The sequence below is a fragment of the Sander vitreus genome, chromosome 6 (assembly GCF_031162955.1).
Source record: "Sander vitreus isolate 19-12246 chromosome 6, sanVit1, whole genome shotgun sequence".
Taxonomy (NCBI): domain Eukaryota; kingdom Metazoa; phylum Chordata; class Actinopteri; order Perciformes; family Percidae; genus Sander; species Sander vitreus.
Genome location: NC_135860.1, coordinates 16,145,095 through 16,167,024, shown reverse-complemented (window position 1 = coordinate 16,167,024; position 21,930 = coordinate 16,145,095). Strand labels below are relative to the sequence as shown.

Genomic DNA, 21,930 nt, shown 5'->3' with positions numbered 1-21,930 from the left:
GTTTTGTGGTATCACTTCCGCCTGCCCTTAGCTTAGCTTTCTTGTTGCAAAGATTTGTTGCAAGTAGCTAGTGTTACGCCAGCAACCAGTGGCAACATAATTGGAATAAACACAAGTCTTTGGATATAAATAGGACGAGATGGGGAAAAAACACAAGAAACATAAACCGGAGTGGAGAACAGTTGATGGTATTTTTACTATTAGTTATCGCACCGCTTTTGTTCCAGCTAGCTTTATGTTAGCTAGCTAGCTTAGCTGGCTAGCTCAACTGAAAAGGCAGCAAATTTGTAAAAACAAATCTACTCTTATATAACGTTACCCTAATATAGTCCCAAGGACAAATAGCACAGCGGGTTAGGGTTAGACATAGCTAGCTAAGCATGTGGAATGATCTCCCAATCTAGCTAGCTAGCTACATCAAGAGTCAGCAGAGGAGTGTATAATAATAAAGGCACCTTTGGAGTTTAGTAACGTTAACGGTATAGGATTGGTGAGGTCATTTCGATTTGTGTTGTGTTGTTTTTTTTATATACTCAAAATAAAAATCAATCAATCATACCAATACGGTACACATCCCACGCCTCTCTGGTATAATGTCCTGCTATAATCCTAAATCAATCAGTTTTTGTTGGTTGTGCTAGTAAGTTAAGACAGCAAGTTACTTAAGATAGATCTGATATTCATATTTTTGTATTATCATTTTGAAATTGTATTTTAGTTTGAACAGTAAGTATTACATAACCAGTTAAGCAAAAACACCAGCTATGGAATTACCTCCAACCAAACAACACAGTAGAATGCAGTACAACCCTATCACAACATACAGTAGAAGGTTTTCTACAGACAGAGAAGCTACAGCTTATTATTGCAGCCTAACATATTTGGCGTCTAAAGTAATAGCAGACAAAACTTAAAGTATTTCTACAATACTAACTTACTAATAATACTAACGTCACCTACTCCTTCCGCAACTTTTCACCTTGTACCATGATTCCTATCTTACCTGTTATCTTCATCTTGTCTGTTTTGGTTGTAGACTATGAGGACAAGGCTCTTGAGAAGCCCCTGAAGCTTGTGCTCAAAGTTGGAGGAAGTGAGGTGACAGAGCTCTCTGGTTCGGGCCATGACTCTAGCTACTACGATGACAGATCAGACCATGAGCGAGAACGCCACAAAGAGAAAAAGAAGAAGAAGAAGAAAAAGTCTGAGAAGGATAAAGACAAATATGTGGATGATGACGAGAGAAGACGGCGGAAGGTTAGTTTACACATACTATATACCTTATGCATGTGTTTTGTGCCTCTATAAGTAAAAACTTGGCTTTCATCCCATCTGATAGGAGGAAAAGAGGAAGAAGAGAGAGCGAGAGCAGAATGAATTGGAGGCAACAGCCTCTACTGCTGCAAGTGTCGGTGTGCCTGTTGAGCCTTTCACATTACCAAAAAGTTTAAGTATTGGATTAGAGGTGAGTAAACTTAACTTAAGTCTGAAAATATGACCACTGCATTTGAATGATTTCACTGACAAGTCACTCACATCATGACCGTATCTCATCAGCCGGAAGAGAAGAAAAAGAAGAGAGAGAGAGAGTTTGAGCTAGAGCCTGAAGAGGATGAGTTTCATTCCGGTGTGAAGTTGGATTTAGAACAGCAAGGAGACAGGCCGGTCCGAGCATGCAGGACACAACAAGGTAAGCATGCCTGTCTATGAGGACAATATCAAAAAAAAGTTTGACAAGCAAACATTACACTTTGTTTTAGCAACTATTTACTTGTAAATGTGTTAATGCATATCCATATTTATTTATTTTTGCTCAATGCAGAGAGTGAATGCACTCCTCGTCAACAACTGCTAGAACACTTTCTGAGGCAGTTGCAGAGGTGAGCAACACTGATTCAGTCTAATTGCTGCATCCACCTGTAATGTCAGCCTTCTGTCCTTCTAATGCCACAGCACTGCTCCTTAAGGGGTTTAACTAGATCACAGTCAATACTTGAAAGATCCAGAAGCATAAAGACTAAAGGGTTAAGGCTGATACTAGTCCCTGAAGATGGATCCTGAGGTTTTTGGTTAACCCCTTTTCCCTCTATCACCATCTAGCACATGTACACAACAAATATCCTACATGAATTGTCATATTTCCATGATATTTACTGAGTACGATCATACTCCCCAAAAGATAAAACCTTTCCATTTTTGGACACACTGAATTTTTTTCTTATACCACTCTTAAGTTCAAAATTCACCCTTGCATACAGCATGCCCTACGGTCAAATTGACAGACATTAATCAGCATTAAATAACCTGAGCACATACATTGTCCTAATGGGACAAACCCCTTTGATTTTCAGGACTTTCCTCTAGTCCCTGTAAGACTCTAAGAATAGCTAAATTAGCATTTGTTGTTTGTTCCATGCAACACTTACATACAAAATATTGTAGGGTGTAATAAATATTGGTGCCTCTACCGGCTGCAGGCTTTTGGTCTTTAGTCTATTTAAGCGTTTGTTATTGTTAGTGGAGAGTAAGTCCTGTTGTTGCAGAAACGTTGGGTGTACCTTTGCTGATGTATTAGCCATAGATTGCTATCAACACAAGGACAACATCGGACCAAAACGTATTTTATGTACATTATGATGTGGCCTAATTGTCTGATTGATCATATTGACCTGACAAATAACAAGCACTGGCATGATCAGAGCAGAGAAAAGACAAGTCTAAACAAATCTAAAGGTTGGTGCTGTACTGAATAACACCATGCATCACTTGTCTTTCCAGGAAAGACCCCCATGGATTCTTCTCATTTCCAGTAACAGATGCGATTGCTCCTGGTTACTCAATGATCATCAAACATCCTATGGACTTCAGCACCATGAAAGACAAGATTAGAAACAATGACTACAATACGGTTACAGAATTCAAGGTGAGGATACTTTTCAACACAAAGAGAGAGTTTGGATGGTGAATATGAATTTCTTTTTGAGAGTATTATAAAGTTTGCCTTCATACCTGTTTGAACACTTTCGTTGTCTTCAGGCGGACTTTAAATTGATGTGTGACAATGCCATGGTGTACAACCGACCAGAGACTGTCTATTACAAGGCTGCCAAGAAACTGCTCCACACAGGATTCAAGATGATGAGCAAGGTAATGGGGTCAAGTGGACTAAAGATAAACACATTTCTTATACTACATGTTTTTCTGTGACACCAACTTTGTCCATGTTCACTGTCTTGTGGTTTAGCTTCCTTGAAAAGTCATTTACTAAGACACTTGTATTAGTGTTTCACTTTTCCTTTGTTTCAGCTTTTATTTGTTATGTACTGGTTCATTACAGATAGGTATTCCGACTTTAACTCAAATACTTGAATGGATTAGATCGAATTGTAAGTGTAATATTTGAACATGTAAACGAGGGACTTGAGTGATTTGCTTTGTGTACGTCCATATATAAGAGACTACCTTAAAATATATTTCCATAAATTGTGTTTCCATAAATAAACGTAGTTGTAACATGTGAATTTGAATAATTTGAGCAACAGACAGACAGACAGACTACACTAATGATGTCACCTAGAGTCAAATCATGGCACTACTCCATATACAGTGAATAATGGAATATTTTCAAAGCACTATGACATGTTCTACTTCCCAGCAGCTGAGCAGTATACTACACACACACACACACACACACACACACACACACACACACACACACACACAAAACTCAAACCAATACAGGAAGCTATTCACTATGTAAATACCAATTGACCAAGTCCAAAGATTGTCACCTAATAGCATTAGAAATTGACATCACTGTAATCATCAACAATGTTCTACTGTCCTTTTCTATTCCATTTCCTGTCATATATTTCCAGATAAGCAGAGAAAGTTAATTGTTGCCCCTTTTTCCCTCTGCCCTGTGTACAGGAGCGGCTGTTGGCTCTGAAACGCAGCATGTCTTTCATGCAGGACATGGACTACACCCAGCAGGCAGCCATTTTGGGAGATGAAGACCTTGCAGCTGATATACCTCCTCCAGAGACAATCCCCAGCCCAGTGGAATCAGCTAAGAAGTCCAAGAAACAACCAGTCAAAGACATGAAGGAAGTCATCAGGTATTTCTTATTTGTAATATCTAGATTAAATGTGACATTTAGAAAATTCAATTATTATGCTCATTTTCAGGTTCATAATTGTATTTAGAGGTTGTACCAGAATAGGTTTACATGGTTTAATTTTCAAAAAAACATATTTTTGTCATACTGCACATTGCTGCAGCTCCTCTTTTCCCCCTGTGTGTTGAGCTCTCTGTTTTAGCTACAGAGTGAGACATCTCACTTCTGTTTTAATCTTTGTTGGGAGTCGCACAAGTGCAGTAGCTAGGTAAGCACTGCTAGCCATTAAGAAGCAGAGTATGAGGGCGTCTCATGCTAGCAGCTAGACGAGCATTATAACGTGTTACAAAGTGACGCACGTTCGTCACGGAAGTAAAGGCTGGACTACAATAGAGCTGTTTGGAGCATTTTATGAACAGTGTTTTCTGTTGGAGATTGTAAGTCCCTTTGGGGTGTGTGGTGGAAGTTTTCGATGCAGCAGGTGTAGGTTTTTGGGAAATAGGAAAGTGAAACAAAATAAAGACAGTTGAAGACTAAAACAAGTTAGGTTTCTGTATTTTATTATAAACTTGCAAGTTTACAGGAATAGCACAAGTTCACAAAAGGCACAACAGCCCAGTGTGAAAAAGTCTCTTCAACAAGTGAACAGGAACACTGAGCTTATATACACAACAAGGAAATGGGAGTGATAACCACAAATGTTCTGGTCTAAACATGACTCCGCATTACTTCTAGGCAACTTTATATACAGAAAGACAATCTAAAACACAGGAGACATCTCGGAGCCATTTTGCCTCCTCCCCCCTGTACAACTTTCACCCCCTGGTTACATCTCAACTATCCAGAGACAGATGAATCTGTACAGAGAGATAGTTTAATGTGACCTTGTACCTTTATCGGTTCAAACAAAGGCTGTACGCATTTGTCTCCAGACTTCGTGACTCCACTTAGTTTTAGTGAGAATCAGAATCTACATGTGGGAATGAGATAAACTCCCTTTCAGCATTGTGAGAGAAACAGAGAAAGAAATAAAACAAAAATATAAAGAATCATGCTTAAATGTAATTTTTGCCATTACAGGTGAACTTTGGGCTTTTTCACTTTGTAAACCTATAACATGCACAAAAAAGATATATGACACAATAAAGGAAAGGGGAAAAGCCCAAAAGCATAATATGAGCACTTTTAATGTAGTCAGAAAGTTCCAGTACTCCTGAGCATTTGATGTTCTGTGACTCAGCACCCTGTCAGTATCGTAATCCGGTAACGCTGTCACTTCTTTTTGTCTCAGTTACCTGTTTGAACCGGAGGGAAACGCCTGCAGCTTGACTGACAGTACAGCAGAGGAGCATGTCCTGGCACTCGTTGAGCATTCTGCAGATGAAGCTCGGGATCGGATCAACAGATACATGCCCAACTCTAAGGTTTTCCTTTTAACTTATTGTGTATATATTTCTATTTCTACATACTGTTTCTACCCGCTATAGCTATATTTTATGACACAAAATCACAAAGTGGTAGTAAGGCTTCCACTCTTCAAGGAGTTACTTCTTCACCGTAGTTTGTAGTGACAATATATTTTCTCGGTTCTGTGTTTTCAGATGGGCTACTTGCGTAAAGAACCAGACAGTTCTCTTCTATATACGGTTGTAAATCAGCTTGATCCTGATGCAGAAGGTTTGTTATCACAGTGTTAGTCTTTCAAAACCCTACGGTAAGATCTGAACTACATTAGTATATTTATTCTTAATTCTTTTTGGCAGAAGAGGAGACTCATAAAGTGGACCTGAGTTCTCTGTCAAATAAGCTTCTGCCTGGCTTGACAACCTTGGGTTTCAAAGATGACCGGAGACACAAAGGTATGGCATTAACATGCACTTTTGTTGATTTAATTTATATTAGTCATGGTAGTCAAATTAATATCAATTACAAAAGATTGCCACAAAGTCTATGACTTAATATCAGATTGTTTTTTTTCTTGCTCTGTGTAGTAACGTTTCTGAGCAGTGCCTACAACATTCAGACCCTTCAGAAGAACTCCGTCTTCCCAGACCTGCTACCTGATGAGGTGGACACGCTCTATTCAGCCTATGGTGATGACACAGGGGTACAATGTGCCCTGAGGTAAGGGGACTTTTCTGTCATTGGTTAAACCTAGAATTTGAAACAATCTAGAGAAATGTTTCCCCGTTTTTAAGCTTATAATGTGTTCACTTTCATCCTAAGCATACAGGAGTTTGTCAAGGGCTGCGGAGGTGTCACGAAGCGCTGGGTTGATAGGCTGCTGGACAAGATGACCGCAGACGATCACACTAAAGCTGTCAGTCAAATCCGACAGGTATCTGACTTGAAGTTATTATACAGCAATATACAGTGGCACTCATAAGTTTATGAACCCATGCTAAAGTTGACTAAAAAGAGGAAATTGATCTTAAAGGAGAATTCCGGTCAATTTCAACACGTAGCTCTGTTGTTTGGATATTTGGAGTGCTGTCAGTAGCAAGAAAAACGAAAACAATCGGTGCTGCCTACACCGTGTTATCCCCCTGCTAGAGTTAGCACCCAACAGGACTAAACAGGGCAAGTTTTAAACGTGTTTTTAGCCTCTAAACATGTTCCAAATGTCATCACCAGCCCTACCCATGTGCAGTGATTCCTTCCGAGGGAACACAGCGAATCTGACTGCAGTAGATATGACAGAAAGGCATAAAAGTTGTGTTAATCCATACCTCTGTTTATTTTCTGTTTTCTTTGTAGCAAAAGGCTGTAACCTGACACCACAGTTGAGCCAGCAGAGCAGAGCACTGGCTGCAGCAGGTCAAAAGTTCAAGAGCCCACTGTTGCTTAGTTACCTATACACATGCACAATAGCTCTTGAACTGCAGCTCTGCTGGCTCCACTGTGGTGTCAGGTTACAGGCTGTTGCTACACAGTCATTACTAAGGACATAACAACGGAAAATTGTTTTTTTTGTGGAAAAAATAAGTTTTGGAATATTGGATTGTATGAGTTCGACAATCGACTAGTGTGGACTTCACTGGAAAACAGGAAATAAACAGAGGTATGGATTAACACAACTTTTATGCCTTTCTGTCACATCTACTGCAGTCAGATTCGCTGTGTTCCCTCGGAAGGAATCACTGCACATGGGTAGGGCTTGTGATGACATTTGGAACATGTTTAGAGGCTAAAAACACGTTTAAAACTTGCCCTGTTTAAGCCTGTTGGGTGCTAACTCTAGCCGGGGGATAACACGGTGTTTTTGTTTTTCTTCCTACTGACAGCACTCCAAATTTCCAAACAACAGAGCTGCGTGTTGAAATCGACCGGAATTCTCCTTTAATGCCTTTAATTAAAAAAAATGAGGAAAAATCCAACCTTTGAGGACACTAATTTTCTTTGTGAATGAATAATGTATCGTAAATAAATAAATGTTCTTCCTTTAAAATACAGGGGGTATAAGTAAGTACACCCCTATGTTAAATTCCCATAGAGGCAGGCAGATGTTTATTTTTAAAGGCCAGTTATAGAGCTCAACGGTCCCGTCCCTCCTCCAAGAGACCTTGGGTTCCGGAAGTAAATTTCCCATTCATTTCTCACATTGACGTCCGGAAAAATCTGTACATAAAGAGTTTTAGACCATGCCTTAGACTAACCAGCTACGACGAACAGAAAATCCAAAAAAAGTCAAAGGTACAAGACTGTGTACATAGTTTCATTATCGAGCGAAGGAACTACTCATCCCATAAAACACCGCTCACCACTGAATAAAGGAAGCTACGTTAGTTTAGCTAACAGCTAATTAGGCTAACCGCTAGCTGAGACAGCATGTAATAACTTTAAAAGACCCTCAAAATAAAACCTGAAAATAACCGTTAAACTATATAACAGCTGTTACGTCAGCTGTAGCCTGCTTTACCCAGTGTTTAATTTGAGACTGAATCAAGCTGTCGTAGCTGGTTTTAAGTCTACCATCGACGGTTACGGTTTTATGGCTTATACTCCAATTTTTCAATGGAGAAATTGCATTGTATTTTTACTTCCAGAACACGCTGGGGGCGGGACTGTTGAGCTCTATTTCATGTATCCAGGATATTATGCATCCTGATAATGTTCCCTTGGCCTTTGGAATTAAAATAGCCCCACATCATCACATACCCTTCACCATACCTAGAGATTGGCATGGGGTACTTTCCATAAAATCATATCTCAATGCAAATCAAACCAGCTATTAGGCTGAAATAAAACCATGCCTATCTCTAGGTATGGTGAAGGGTATGTGGTGATGTGGGGCTATTTTAATTCCAAAGACCAAGGGAACTTTATCAGGATGCATAGTATCCTGGATACTAGGCATCCTGATAAAGATATGCTAGAGAGATGATTTTATGGAAAGTACCCCATGCCAATCTCTAGGTATGGTGAAGGGTATGTGATGATGTGGGGCTATTTTAATTCCAATGGCCTTTAAAAATAAAAATCTGCCTGCCTCTATGGGAATTTAACATAGGGGTGTACTTACTTATGCCCCCTGTATTTTAAGGAAGAACATTTATTTATTTACGATACATTATTCATTCACAAAGAAAATTGGTGTCCTTAAAGGTTGGATTTTTCCTCCTTTTTTAATTAAGGCATTAAGATCAATTTCCAAAAGATGTTTTTTTTTTTTTTTTTTTTTTTTATTCCTCTTTTTAGTCAACTTTAGCATGGGTTCATAAACTTATGAGTGCCACTGTATGACTACATTACTTCCATCGTTCTCTCAGTCTCCAGTATCCTCTTGACCAATTCTACTGCAGACCACCTGGTCTCTGGCCGATTATGTGTATGATGCTTGTTTTACATTTCAGAGAAGAAACATCCCGCTAAAACCCGATGAAACCAAATCCAACATCTGTGACATGCAGGTATGTTGTAGTTTGTTTAGCAGTGATGGTGCATTTAAATTGTTGCGTGACTGTCTGATTGAAGCTTTGCATTTTTGTTCAGATCGCAGATGGCACTGGCCTGGGAGAGAGCGGCTCAGTCCTGGACTTCATGTCAATGAAGAACTATCCTGATATGTCTCTGGATATATCCATGCTGAACTCATTAGGTGATTCTTCCCATCAATGCTCTGAGTGGCAGAATTTACATGTACACCAATAGTCCAGTCATAAACTAATTAAGGTAGGAAGATGAGTAAGGTGGAGTACATGGAATTGCCAAACTTGCATTAATAGTGTTTACGGGTGCTTTTTAACTCTCGCAGTAAGCTTAACGAGAGTAAGATGTGTGGAGTCGCAGTATAGCCGTGTAATCACCTGAATAATATTAAAACTCCCAGGCAGAGGCTTTCCTTCATTATGAAACACACACAACAGTCAAACTACTTGATAAATGCATTACAGAAATGTTGGATGCCCCACTCTCTTTTCTGTTTAAATGATATGGTTATGGTAGTGCATTTTATTTTTTCTTAATGCTTTGTTCATTTAACGTGCTGCAATGATCTTACCTTCCCTCTTTCTTTATCAGGTAAAACAGTGAAAAAAGAGCCAGGCAATGATGAGGGCCAGCAGCAATTTGACGAGGCAGACAAACTCCTGCAGGAGTTCCAAGAGGCTCAGGTGGACAGAGTCGGCTCCAGACCCTCGTCCAACCTGTCCTCCCTCTCTAATGCCTCGGAGAGGGACCAGCACCACTTAGGTATCTGCAAAAGGAGTAAGACTAGAAAACTAGGTGCTCAGAAAGGAGCACTGATACAACTTTTTAGTTACAATTTAAACATCATATTCTTGTCATTAGTATGCTAACAATCCATAATACTGTTGCTCAACTTGCTAGATATTGACTAAATGTTACACCTCCACTTTTCTGCAAAAATGTCATTGCTTACCACGGAAAAGTAAGAGCCATATCATCTTTAATCCGCAGGGAGCCCATCACATCTGGGCGTTGGGGACCAGTCTGAAATGGTTCATGATCCTTACGAGTTCCTGCAATCTCCGGAGCCAGAGAGCACAGCCAACAGCTGACCACACACACTACCATGTTGTTATCCTGGTATTAACAACACTGGGTAACAGGTCTTGGACTGTTTAAATACTATGGAGACAGCAGGAGCCTCTGACCTGTTTTAAAGACTCAATATGATTGTACAGAGTATTTGTAGTGTAATTGTATGATTTTTGTATGAGTGCAACACTTGGAAAAATAAATGCTTGCACCTGTATTTATAAATGTGTGTGGTTCAATAAGCAAATGACAAACTATTATCAGCTACATTATATATATTATCAGCTGCATCATATATATTTTATGGCATTCCATAAATAAAAAAAATAAAAATAAAATAAAAAAATAAAAACAAAAATATATATATATATGAGCAACCTTTGCTATTGTCTCATAATATGTGAGAAACAATAGGGAAGTGAAAATAAAGCAATATACATGCAGTAGGTCTATATAATGACATTCAGTATAATGTTACGTGAGAAACTCAAGATGAAAGTCACCCATGAAAAAATTGGGCTTTATATTTGAAAGCAGAAGCGTCATCATGTGCATATCTGTGTTTGCAGTTTTCTCTTCCTCTGATGAGAAACGTTGCCTATTTTCGAGGGTCTATTCCCCAGGGCCTAAAAGAATGAAAAAGAACAGCAAAGACTATCAGTTTGATAAGTAAGCTGTATGCGCAGTTATCCAGTCAGTGAAGGGCCACAATAAAAAGCTGTATGTTGAGGAAAGCTGAAGTACACATGCGCAGTAGGGCGGTTTCCATAGCGCCGCTCCGACCTGCTGAGTGAGTTGATTCTTCAACTTCTGATTCACCTTCGGTGACACAAATCCAAGAACGTCGGAGGATTTCATCCGTGTTTATTGGTGCTTTTTAGTTGGCGTTGTGTTTTTGCTCATTAAGTCTATGTGAATTGTACTTATTGAAGCACCTGCTCGGCTGATACTATGGGATATGAAGCGCTGGAAATCTCCGTCCGTATTTGAACAGGAGCATACTTGTTTTAAGATCATGGTCACTGTCTTTTAACAGCAACAGTAAGTAATTCTTCATGGATTAAAACGACATACATATTATGCTGTTGTTGGCATACTTTATTGTTAATATTTAACAATCAACAAAAGTGTATTAGCTTACTCGACAATAGCGTTACATTTCACTCATTGGTCTAACATTATTGCAGTGAATGATAAACAAAAAGCATTGTTATAAAGCCCACAGATGGTTTCTTTGCAGGTTTTAACTAGTTTGGTGAACTTTTAGCAGTTGTATAAGGCATAGGCCAGGAGCAATACATGTGATTACAAGGCATTTTACAAGGAAAGGGATATAACGTTAGCACTATTACTCTGGGTCAGCTGGTTTCTGTTGACAATATCCTTGTTATTTATGCATTGGTGCCTTTGCCACTTGTAAATTTGCGCTTCCAGTTTATTAAGTAGGCTATAGTTATCTTAAACTAATGCAATAATACAGCTTGGCAATAAATACTACCTTCATTAAGTTAATAGAAATATGCTCATTCAACTCATTGTGTAACCTCTGTTGAATTATATTCCTGATATCTTGTCCACCCCCATTTATACCAGTGAAGTTAAACGAAGACTATTAGTTGTCAGTGTATACCTTTCTAAAACTAATGCAGTCTGAGTGTAGGTCCATAATGGCTGAACAGTCACTATCATTATGCTCAACTCATTTTCCTAACTCATTTCCCCAGGAAATGCAGCCACACTCCGCTGGAGCTATAGACTTGCACTTGCATGTAGTAAGCTCTGTCATGTGTTAAGTATGGATGGATGTTTGAAGGCGCCTGGAGGAAGCTTTTTCTCAACTGATGTCTATTCCCTAGATGAACTGCTTCGATCAAAGGCTGAGACGCACATCTCCCATGCATGGCAGCAGCAGGAATGAGCTGGTCCCCTCCAAGCCTCCAAGGATAAACGGATGGGCATGGCCCCCTCAGGCTTTCCAAGTGGTTGGCTGGATGGTGTACAGCTACCTCGCCATAGTCAGCTTTGGCATCTATATCCCTCTTCTGCCTCTGCCATGGAACCATGTGCTCTATGCTGTATCCTTAACAAACTGTTGTAGCGTACTAGGGAGTGTACAGCAATGGGTATTTTAGATTTGAATATGGAGCAAACATTTGTCTCTGCTGTACAGTTTTGTTTGGGCTGCTGGACAAGACAAGGATGTTGTTGTGTGGGCTGTCTGTATGGGCTCCAGTCATACCAGACGTGACTCTGTCTCTGTAGTCTCTATTGAGCCCAAACGACATAATCACTGGGGTCACATGTTAAATGCTGCATTATGTCAACACTGGTTCATTTAACTGAAGCTTCACTCAGCCATAAGAACAGTTGATTTCTTCAGAACTGACTTAATTTCTCACACAAAAGATCCACTTGTGTGCAACAGTTTGCAGTTTCTTGTTTGGTGTCAATATGTGTGCCACTTACTATTCTGCACTATTATCACATATTGCAGTACTTTTCCAATATTATTGCAATTTTCCTTGACTCTTGTTGTGTACAGCTGACGGGAGTAGCATTTATTATACACTTTTTTGCCCATATTGCTACTGCAACAATAGACCCAGCAGATGTCGGTGTGAGGGCCAAACGGAGCTATTCCAGTCCAATGCCCCTTTTTGACAGGACAAAGCAACCGCATGTCATCCAGAACCTGCACTGTTATCTATGTGAAGTCAAGGTGTATGTATCCAAAGCAGAAGTCTGTGTGATTTTGCTTTTTAAATTATTGGTGATATAATTTGGAAAATCATGCAAAAAAATATGTTTTAATGATGTTTAACATAATCAATCTTCCCGTAGTGGCCCCAAAGTAAAACACTGTGGTGTTTGCAACAAGTGTGTGGAAGGCTTTGATCACCATTGCAAATGGCTGAACACCTGTGTGGGTGGCAGAAACTATTGGTAAGACAATGTTTTGGATGGACTTTCTGTATCTGACTTCATGGCTGATGTTGAAAGTAAATGTGGAATGCTTTATAAACTAACATCAGGTTTCATGTGTTGCCTTCAGGTGCTTCTTTGTGGCACTGTCCTCTGGTACACTAGGCGTCTTCCTGCTCGCAGTTGTCATCTTGTTCATATTTATTCAGCATTACCTAGATCCAAACAGCCTACGGACCGACCCACAGTTTGACAGTGAGTCATTATAATGGGCCTTCTTAGGAACAGCTTTGATAATATTTTTGTTGCACCATTAAAAACGGTTTGTGTGTTGTCCTTCTTTCTATAGGTATCCTGGGGAATGGTACCTGGCTGGTGTTTTTACCCTTAGCACCCATGAAGACTAGTTCTGCTGCTCTCCTTATATTAGCCTTCATAACAGCCATGCTGAGCATCACCTGCCTGCTGCTGCTCGGTCATCTGCTAGGCTTCCACTTTTACCTCTGTGAGTCACAATCTTCAAGACGAGGTATTTTATAAGTCTCTTTTCCCCCTCATCCAGTCATTAATCCTCACCATTCTACTCTGCTCTTTGTTCTCTTCTTGGCTTTACAGTTTATAAAGGCATAAGCACATTTGATTATGTAAAGATGCGGCGCCAAAAAGAAGCCATAAACCAAGACAATGAAGCAGGAAATCCACATGATGCAAAAATCAATAACAAGGCCCTACAGGTGAGACCCGGCCTTTTAGCCTCTTACTGTTTGTCACTTGTTTATTCTGTCATGTGTGTAAAACATTTTCTTTTTCTTTTTTTTTTAAAGAATCAAGAGAGTTCAATTGACTGTGAGCCAGCATTATCACAGAGTTCAGGGTAAAAACTAATTCCTTACAGTTCTAGTTATGCTTTCGTGTATTCATTTTGTAGAGAATTAATGCCATTCTGGTTTTCCTGCAGTACCTGCAAATTTGATGATAAAGGCCCACTCACAAGTCGACTTTCAGAGTCCCTATGCACCGAGGTAAGCATGTCTACTTATATCTTTAGCTGACAGATTTTACATGTATCAAAAGGGTAATACTGCATTAAAATCTTTGTAGTTGGAGAACTTTGGGAAATCCTCAGAAAAGGATACTAGTTTCCATTATGGCACAGAAAATCCAACACAGAACAAGGCAAGTAAGTATTTGACTTCACTATTGTTCACCTTTCTTTGTGTCAACCTAATTTACAAAGACAGAGGGAGCAGAAATATGAGAAATGCAATATTATACAAATAAATACAACACCACAATGGAAACGTTTCACATTATTTATAACAGGATTGTTTGACTGCATTACAGTGTAAATTAACTGTAAAATATACATACAAATCTATTACAGACAGATTATGGGACATTTGCCTGTTAAATTTATTATTATGGATTACCGAAGAACATTAGTCCACGCAGTTTGTAAATAATAATGATCTCTTGTTTCCTGTGTCTGAAAGGGGAAATGTCTGTGAGTGACACCAAGAGCTGGAAGCCTGACACTGAAGAGGCTCAGAGTGCCGGTGTGAAGTCTGTTCACCGTGTTCCTGGAATGCAGGACCCTCTGGGCAGCTCCGTTATGACTCCAGATGATACTTAGCAGTAACTGATGTCTGCATGGCGGCTTATCAGGATTTACTGCTCTCAGGAACTACTACTTATGAAGATATGCTTCATGAAACGGAGCCACACAACCATGGACCATTGTTGATAAAGACAGAGGACGACTTAGACGTGACAACTTTTTTTTCTTTTTTCTTTTTCTAGTGGATATATTGTATGCAGTCTGAATAACTGTTGATCTGTCATTGTATTTTGTATTTTTTATCTACACTTTTTTTTGTATTACGACGCTTGTATTATTTAAAGCAGTGTTCTTATCTCACTGACTTGTACAAAGAGTCAAAGTACACATGCAGGTTAGCCTCTGTTCAACTAGCCTGAGTCAGATGGATGGATGGCTGTATTTTAGCATCTACCTGAAATGCTGAAACATGATACTACGAACTTTTAGCATCTTGTCATTCTATCCGGAGCCAAAGCCATTTGATAAGAGAATGCTTACAAAACTGTACATCATTTGGGGAAAAAAACATGATAGTTACAAAATTATCCTGTAGGGCCTACTACATCCTATTTTGTATCTAAGGCTACGTTCAGACCGCAGGCAAAAGTGGCCCAAATCAGATTTTTTGAAGTGACCAGGTCAGACTTCTTCAGAAGTAGTGTGAACACTGAAATCTTGCCCAGATCAGATTTTTTCAAATCAGATTTAGACCACTTCCATATGTGGTCCTGAATCAGACCCAGGTCTGATTTTTTTTCAATGCGGCTGCAGTGTGATCAACCAAGGTGGATTTGATGCGACTTTTACGTCAATCTACATCAACATTTGTCACAATTATGCGCCGGCGGGAGTTAGCCCTAGACACAGACAGTACAATTTAAAACTTGACTAGGCCTACAAACTGGAGAACAGTGATGGAGCAAGTCAATGGAGGGAGAGTGAGGTGGTAGACCTAATTAGTGTATGCTCATTCATGTTACGGCTACCATTACACAAACATTTTGAAATAAAAGCGAAAATGCAATTACTTCCTCCATAACCTCCCTAACTTTAGTGCAACAGTGTGCTGCGTCTGATGTCATTGTTATTGTTCTTTTGCGCATGTGGGTCAGTTTGAAACTGCAAACAGTTCACACTGGAATCTGATATAGGCCACATTTTAAAAGGTAATGTGAACAGCCAAACAAAAAAATTGGATCTGAGCAAAACATCCGAATTAAGCATTAAGACTTTAAGACTTGTGAATGTAGCCTAATTGTTCTCCAACTGTCTTCATCATTCTGAAACCAGAACACAACAAATGTTGAAGATGACTCATTTTCACTCCTGCCACCTAAAGAAAGGCAAACATTGATGTTACTATTTTTAAGTTGCATAAGGAATTTGGTGTAAACAGAATGACTAATATGACATAAACTATGCTGGTGTAGAATTCACAGAATTAATGTTTAGCTGACAAATTTGCTACAGTTGAAACCATCCCATGATAATCTAGGCTGCTCTAAATGCAATACACTTAAAGTGATACATCCTCTGAATGCCCTATAGGTCTCTAGTTTGTGGATGTAACGTTTCATGAGGCTGTGATTATCCAACAGGTCATTTTATACAGGGACGTCAAGTTTAATGGTCTCACTACTATGCAATGGCTACTAACGTCATCACACATGAATACACTTGGACTCATTGAATCCACAAGTCTCAGCTTTCCAGTCATATCTAATATATACAATTCTAAGAAATATTAAAATACACCATTTTTAGAATAGGCAAAAATAACACATTTATACTGCATGCAAAAACACTGCATGTGGTTAGCATAAAGTGGGCACGTCTGTAAAGAGGAGACTCGTGGGTACCCATAGAACCCATTTTCATTCGGATATCTTGCCAGTTTTTCCCTCGCCAAAATGTAGCCCCCTTCCAGACAAGCTAGCATGACGTGGTTGGTACCACTGGATTCGTTAGGTCGTCTAGTTTGTCCATCTCTAAAACGGAACCCGCCGCTACAGCCTCTGAAATACAGTAAACTCGGCCTAAAAGATTCGTGGCTTTTTCTTCTCTACTCTTCAATGTTTAGCTCTGCAGTACTTTTACACAACAGCACCTGGAGACTTTTATGCTCGCGGCTACTGAGCAGGCTATTTTGATGGCCCTGGATAGACAGTGGCCTGATTACTGGTGGCATAGCCGAGAGAACTATATGCCTTCATTTCTTATTCTATGAAATGTCTTATGTTTTGTTAATGTTTAGATTTCTTTGTTACAGACCTCAGATGTTTGCTGCTACTAGTGGTATGATTTAAGCCAGTTTCCTCAAAAAAAAAAAAAAAGTCCTGTGAGTTATAGAAGCAGGCCTCTATGTTCCATAAGAAACTGCATCCACTTTGCTGTAATTGCATGTTTTATACATGTACTGTTATTAAATCATTTTACGTGATTGTAACAGCCAATTCAAGTGTCTAAGCTCTTAAACGGTCACATTTTCACCACTAGAGGGAGACTAGTACTGCATCTGATTTATTTATGCCTTTATTAAACGCTCAAGATCAGTTAACCACATTTGTATTACTTTCATTTAGCCAGTTCTTTGTAGACCATTTAGTACAATAATCACTTATATAATGTATATATATTTATGCCAATTCAAAAGTTTCGATGCATTGCAGATGTATATTGTCCAAATCAATCGTGATATGTTTATGCAGTAGTATTTACTAACCTACGTTGTAGTACTCCAATCTTATTTCTGGCAAAATACCAGTTATGCAGCTACACTTTATGTACAATGTAGAGCATCTGCACAAAAGTCTTGAACTAGAAGTCAGACTAAAATGCGGAATTTATTAAGCAGACAGAACACTGAAAAGGACATTACAACGATTTTACAGCAGAGATTTCTAGAAGCGATACATTTAGGCCAGCTCCTCCTCACCCTCCTCCTCAAACTCTCCCTCCTCTTCAGCAGTGGCATCCTGGTACTGCTGGTACTCAGACACCAGGTCATTCATGTTGCTCTCTGCCTCTGTGAATTCCATCTCATCCATACCCTCACCGGTGTACCAGTGGAGGAAAGCTTTGCGCCTGAACATGGCTGTGAACTGCTCAGAGATGCGCTTGAACAGCTCCTGGATGGCCGTGCTGTTGCCGATAAAAGTGGCAGCCATTTTGAGGCCACGGGGAGGAATGTCGCAGACAGCAGTCTTGACGTTGTTGGGGATCCATTCAACAAAGTAACTGCTGTTCTTGTTCTGCACGTTCAGCATCTGCTCATCCACCTCCTTCATGGACATGCGGCCACGGAAGATAGCAGCCACTGTCAGGTAGCGCCCGTGACGTGGGTCGCAGGCGGCCATCATGTTCTTGGCGTCGAACATCTGCTGGGTGAGCTCTGGCACAGAGAGTGATCTGTACTGCTGACTGCCTCTGCTTGTGAGGGGAGCAAAGCCTGGCATGAAGAAGTGCAGACGGGGGAATGGCACCATGTTTACAGCAAGCTTACGCAGGTCAGCGTTTAGCTGTCCAGGGAACCTGAGGCAGGTGGTGACACCGCTCATGGTGGCAGAGACCAAGTGGTTGAGGTCACCATATGAGGGGGTTGTGAGTTTAAGGGTGCGGAAACAGATGTCATACAGGGCCTCATTGTCGATACAGAAGGTCTCGTCTGTGTTTTCTACAAGTTGGTGGACTGATAGTGTGGCGTTGTAGGGCTCAACAACTGTGTCTGATACTTTTGGGGAAGGCACCACGCTGAAGGTGTTCATGATGCGGTCGGGGTACTCTTCACGGATCTTGCTGATGAGCAGGGTGCCCATACCAGAGCCTGTACCACCACCCAGGGAGTGTGTGAGCTGGAAGCCTTGAAGGCAGTCACAGCTCTCTGCCTCCTTCCTCACCACATCCAGAACAGAGTCTACCAGCTCTGCACCCTCTGTGTAGTGACCCTTAGCCCAGTTGTTGCCAGCACCACTCTGACCTGTAAGACAAGAATGAAGATTACGTGTCATGCATTAAGGGTGCATAATGAGTAGCATGGAAAAAAAAAAACATAACTTACCAAACACAAAGTTGTCTGGTCTGAAGATCTGACCGAAAGGTCCAGACCTCACAGAGTCCATGGTGCCTGGCTCCAGATCAACCAGTACAGCACGGGGTACATATTTACCACCTACAAAAGCAGGTTAGAGGTAAGGGGAAATGGCAAAAAGTCTGTAATTCATGCAATTACAAAGCAGGGCTTAGTTATTACCTGAGGCTTCATTGTAGTAGACATTGATCCTGTCCAGCTGCAAGTCACTGTCACCATGGTATGTACCAGTTGGGTCAATACCGTGCTCATCACTGATCACCTCCCAAAACTGTAAAACAAGTACAAACCGTTTTTAGCTCCACGATATGGTAAACAGCTTGCCATTAAACATGCGAATCTGTTTTATTTACGTTTATTGGTGTATTTGACAGTCAGTTTTAATGTAAAAATATGGGCGTTAACATTTCCCGCCGTTTGCCGATATAGCTCAATATTAACGTTAAGCGAGTTCGTCAACGTAAATGCCGTTAGTAAGTTATGGTTTGAATTGCTACCGTTAACTAACGGTTTTGATTGTTGCTACAATAGATGGCCTGACGTTAAATTCACATTTTACAACAAGCCAAAATTAGTTTTAATTGTTTTTATACGTTTATACTCCGCGTCACGAAAAGGGATCCGTTTAAATTAAAAGATAAACGGCAACTTTCACAAGGAAGTTAGCTAGTGGTTTCTGGCAGGCGTAGCTAGCGTTAACGTAACGGGCACAAAGCCCCGGCTCCTCCCAAAACAGAAAATATTTTTTAATAAAACTTACTCAGTTTAGAACTCGAAATGCAAATACCGTTTTACTAACCTTAGCACCAATCTGGTTTCCACACTGACCGGCTTGAAGATGCACAATTTCCCTCATTTTTCTTGATGGAGGTACGATAAACCTTTCAATGACTTACTTTGCCTTTCTTTATGTGCGACACAGTGGCTAAAACCTCTTTTTATATTACAACCAGACCCGCCCTTTAGACCTCAGCTCGAATGTGTATTGGCTCATTTGCTAAACCATCATCTACAGACACAATTTTAAACCAATCAAATGTTCAAATGCTTATCCGCAGTGCAACATTGCGGATGCAAAACACCACCAAAGAAGACATTTTTTATCCGCCATTGGTCTAATTTGCCTGCCAATCACATTCTTCTCAATAGTGTGATCTGTAGGCGTTGGCCACCGCCCGGCCTACATCCCTAATGAGGAAAGAATGGGCTTGTCATGATGGTGGAAAAGAAATGCGACAGTAACAAAAGATTTTATTCTGCATTTTATTTCGTCGATCACAGGAAACGTTTGATTTGATCAGTTATAAGACAGCAATCCTAGTTGAATGCTAGTTACAGTCCAGTTTTCTTTCTTCCACAGTTTCAGAGTGGGCTGCCTGTGATGTGACCTTACTATTATACATCAATGGGTGTATAGCATAATAGTAACACCTAAACGGCCATATAAAACCCAGCAATGTTGTTTCCTATGAGTTTTTAAGATTAAAATATCTATAGGCCTAGCAAATGAGATTAAGCTTAAGAGTTTAAAGTTGGGCAATTCCAGTAACAATAAGATAGCCTATACGCCTAATTAATGTCTTCGTTGGACTGTTGGTGGCCAGAGGGAATGTAGGCTACAATACGACAAAAATGATGCTTATCTTCCCAAGACCCTGAACCTCAGCCCTCTGAACCTCATATGATGTCCAGTGCATTTCAAACACTACATTATTAGCCTATTCTACACCACTGGCATTGGTGGTTTAAATGATAGTAATAGCAAGCTCTCATAGACAGGGGTAAGTGGCAAAACATGCATGCCTATGAGCAAAAGAAAGGGCTCAGATCATGATGAAAACAGCCTGGACAGAATTAAATCACTTGATGACATAATAGTGTATCTCAAGCTGCATCAATTGCGCCACTGTGTGGTTAATATCAGCCTTTACATCATTTGGAGTTTCTTAGTAATTTCCCATTAATGGAAAATAATAGCCTAAAATGAAGGGCAAAGCATTCATGTTTACAATTTGTTTAGTTGTAGGCTATATTAGGCTATATTCTACAACATGGATTCATTAACGGTCTTATTTTGTTAACTCATACCGATAAACTCAGTGTTTGATGCTTCAAGCTTTGTGTTGCTTGCATGTATTTTTTCCTTTTAGACATAGGCTATAGCAAACAATAAAAAAGAAGGATTATTATAGGCTGCATTATTATGACAAGGAATGAAAACACACTCTAGGCTACAACATAGGCTACACTGAAAATAGCTCTGCCTATCTCACAAATTGTATAACAGTTTTTAATTCAACCATTATGATTCCGACTACGTGGACAAGCAATTACCACCTCTGCTTTCATCTTCATCTCTACATCAGAGGAGGCACCAAGACAAGCGTGGATGAATGCCAGTAAACAATATTTGGTTCGCGGAACGTTCCGCGAACGATGCCTGAAGGTAGGGGAACGTTCGCTAGACCCCCGCAGCGTCCTCTTATCGTTATGTAGGAAAGTGTTCTTGACGTTAAACTAACAGCCTTAGTGAGTTTAGCCTACCACACAGGTGTATAAGGACTTACTATCATGAGCCACTTCGAATCCGGTATTGGTGCCTGATTGAAATTAATAACAAAAAATGATTGAAATGATTTGTAATGTATAGGCCTAGACCTTTCTTTATCTGTCAAGCTAAAAATTGCCTAGTTGTAGGCCTATGGCACTTTCAAAACTGTGTTTTACAAACTAATTCATTGACACTGAAGAAAACAAAATATATTTGATGTGTCGCTGTGATCATTATAAAAATATATATGTTATTTCAGAGATTGTAGGCTACTTGACACTTGTTCCTTGACAGCACTTAAGATCAGTTATGCAAGAGGAAGCGGACACAGCTGAAAGTAAGAACATTAAGAGAGGCCATAAACAACTAAATCAGTACAGAACATCAATCAAGTGTAGCATCAAATCATCACACCTTTATTAAGTTAAGCCATTTTTCAGTAAATTGAGTTCAGTTATCAACTACTACTTTTAGTAGTAATTGATATAACTGTAATTTTTAGTAGTGAGTAGGCTACACTTTGTAGCTACTCTGTCCCTCTCCGCACCTAATAAGGAATATGATTTTTGCAACTGCAAATCTGTATCATCATTTTTTGTATACTTTATTTTGATAGATATTTCCAAACATTGTGCCTCTATAGTATTTAGAC

The 21,930-nt window shown here is 39.8% G+C and overlaps 3 protein-coding genes across 5 annotated transcripts; 2 read left to right on the top strand and 1 right to left on the bottom strand.

The window, feature by feature from the left end:
- The first annotated feature begins 2 nt into the window (after positions 1-2).
- Positions 3-10,335, top strand: brd9 (bromodomain containing 9). Of its 3 annotated transcripts, none has more exons than XM_078253089.1 (17): positions 3-188; positions 1,037-1,257; positions 1,340-1,465; positions 1,558-1,690; positions 1,823-1,880; positions 2,779-2,923; positions 3,037-3,147; positions 3,931-4,118; positions 5,410-5,542; positions 5,720-5,795; positions 5,885-5,977; positions 6,110-6,242; positions 6,345-6,456; positions 8,972-9,028; positions 9,111-9,216; positions 9,639-9,824; positions 10,038-10,335. In XM_078253089.1, exons 1-17 carry the CDS (start codon positions 140-142, stop codon positions 10,136-10,138), a joined length of 2,028 nt encoding a protein of 675 aa, XP_078109215.1. In that variant the 5' UTR covers positions 3-139; the 3' UTR covers positions 10,139-10,335. The 3 variants fall into 3 exon arrangements, with proteins under 3 accessions (XP_078109215.1, XP_078109214.1, XP_078109216.1); XM_078253088.1 differs by having other exon boundaries at positions 5,882-5,977; XM_078253090.1 differs by having other exon boundaries at positions 4-188; positions 5,882-5,977; positions 9,639-9,809.
- A 555-nt stretch (positions 10,336-10,890) lies between these two features.
- zdhhc11 (zDHHC palmitoyltransferase 11) lies at positions 10,891-16,267 on the top strand. Its single transcript, XM_078253086.1, has 11 exons — positions 10,891-11,159; positions 11,975-12,193; positions 12,661-12,839; positions 12,960-13,061; positions 13,171-13,295; positions 13,390-13,545; positions 13,656-13,774; positions 13,865-13,914; positions 13,999-14,062; positions 14,142-14,220; positions 14,534-16,267. Exons 2-11 carry the CDS (start codon positions 11,975-11,977, stop codon positions 14,671-14,673), a joined length of 1,233 nt encoding a protein of 410 aa, XP_078109212.1. The 5' UTR covers positions 10,891-11,159; the 3' UTR covers positions 14,674-16,267.
- A 1,197-nt stretch (positions 16,268-17,464) lies between these two features.
- Positions 17,465-19,652, bottom strand: LOC144519721 (tubulin beta-1 chain-like). Its single transcript, XM_078253085.1, has 4 exons — positions 19,527-19,652; positions 18,890-18,998; positions 18,698-18,808; positions 17,465-18,616 (listed from the first exon to the last, which is right to left on the bottom strand). The coding sequence occupies exons 1-4, from the start codon at positions 19,581-19,583 to the stop codon at positions 17,556-17,558; spliced, it is 1,338 nt and encodes a 445-aa protein (XP_078109211.1). The 5' UTR covers positions 19,584-19,652; the 3' UTR covers positions 17,465-17,555.
- Between the last annotated feature and the right edge of the window lie 2,278 nt (positions 19,653-21,930).

Coding starts and splice junctions, on each gene's coding strand:
- brd9 (XM_078253088.1), top strand. CDS start 140: ATGGGGAAAAAACACAAGAAACATAAACCGGAGTGGAGAACAGTTGAT. Junction 189..1,036: donor GGAGTGGAGAACAGTTGATG/GTATTTTTACTA, acceptor TTTTGGTTGTAG/ACTATGAGGACAAGGCTCTT. Junction 1,691..1,822: donor AGCATGCAGGACACAACAAG/GTAAGCATGCCT, acceptor TGCTCAATGCAG/AGAGTGAATGCACTCCTCGT.
- zdhhc11 (XM_078253086.1), top strand. CDS start 11,975: ATGAACTGCTTCGATCAAAGGCTGAGACGCACATCTCCCATGCATGGC. Junction 13,062..13,170: donor GTGGGTGGCAGAAACTATTG/GTAAGACAATGT, acceptor TGTTGCCTTCAG/GTGCTTCTTTGTGGCACTGT. Junction 13,915..13,998: donor GCATTATCACAGAGTTCAGG/GTAAAAACTAAT, acceptor GTTTTCCTGCAG/TACCTGCAAATTTGATGATA.
- LOC144519721 (XM_078253085.1), bottom strand. CDS start 19,583: ATGAGGGAAATTGTGCATCTTCAAGCCGGTCAGTGTGGAAACCAGATT. Junction 18,809..18,889: donor CTACTACAATGAAGCCTCAG/GTAATAACTAAG, acceptor CTGCTTTTGTAG/GTGGTAAATATGTACCCCGT. Junction 18,617..18,697: donor ACCAGACAACTTTGTGTTTG/GTAAGTTATGTT, acceptor CTTGTCTTACAG/GTCAGAGTGGTGCTGGCAAC.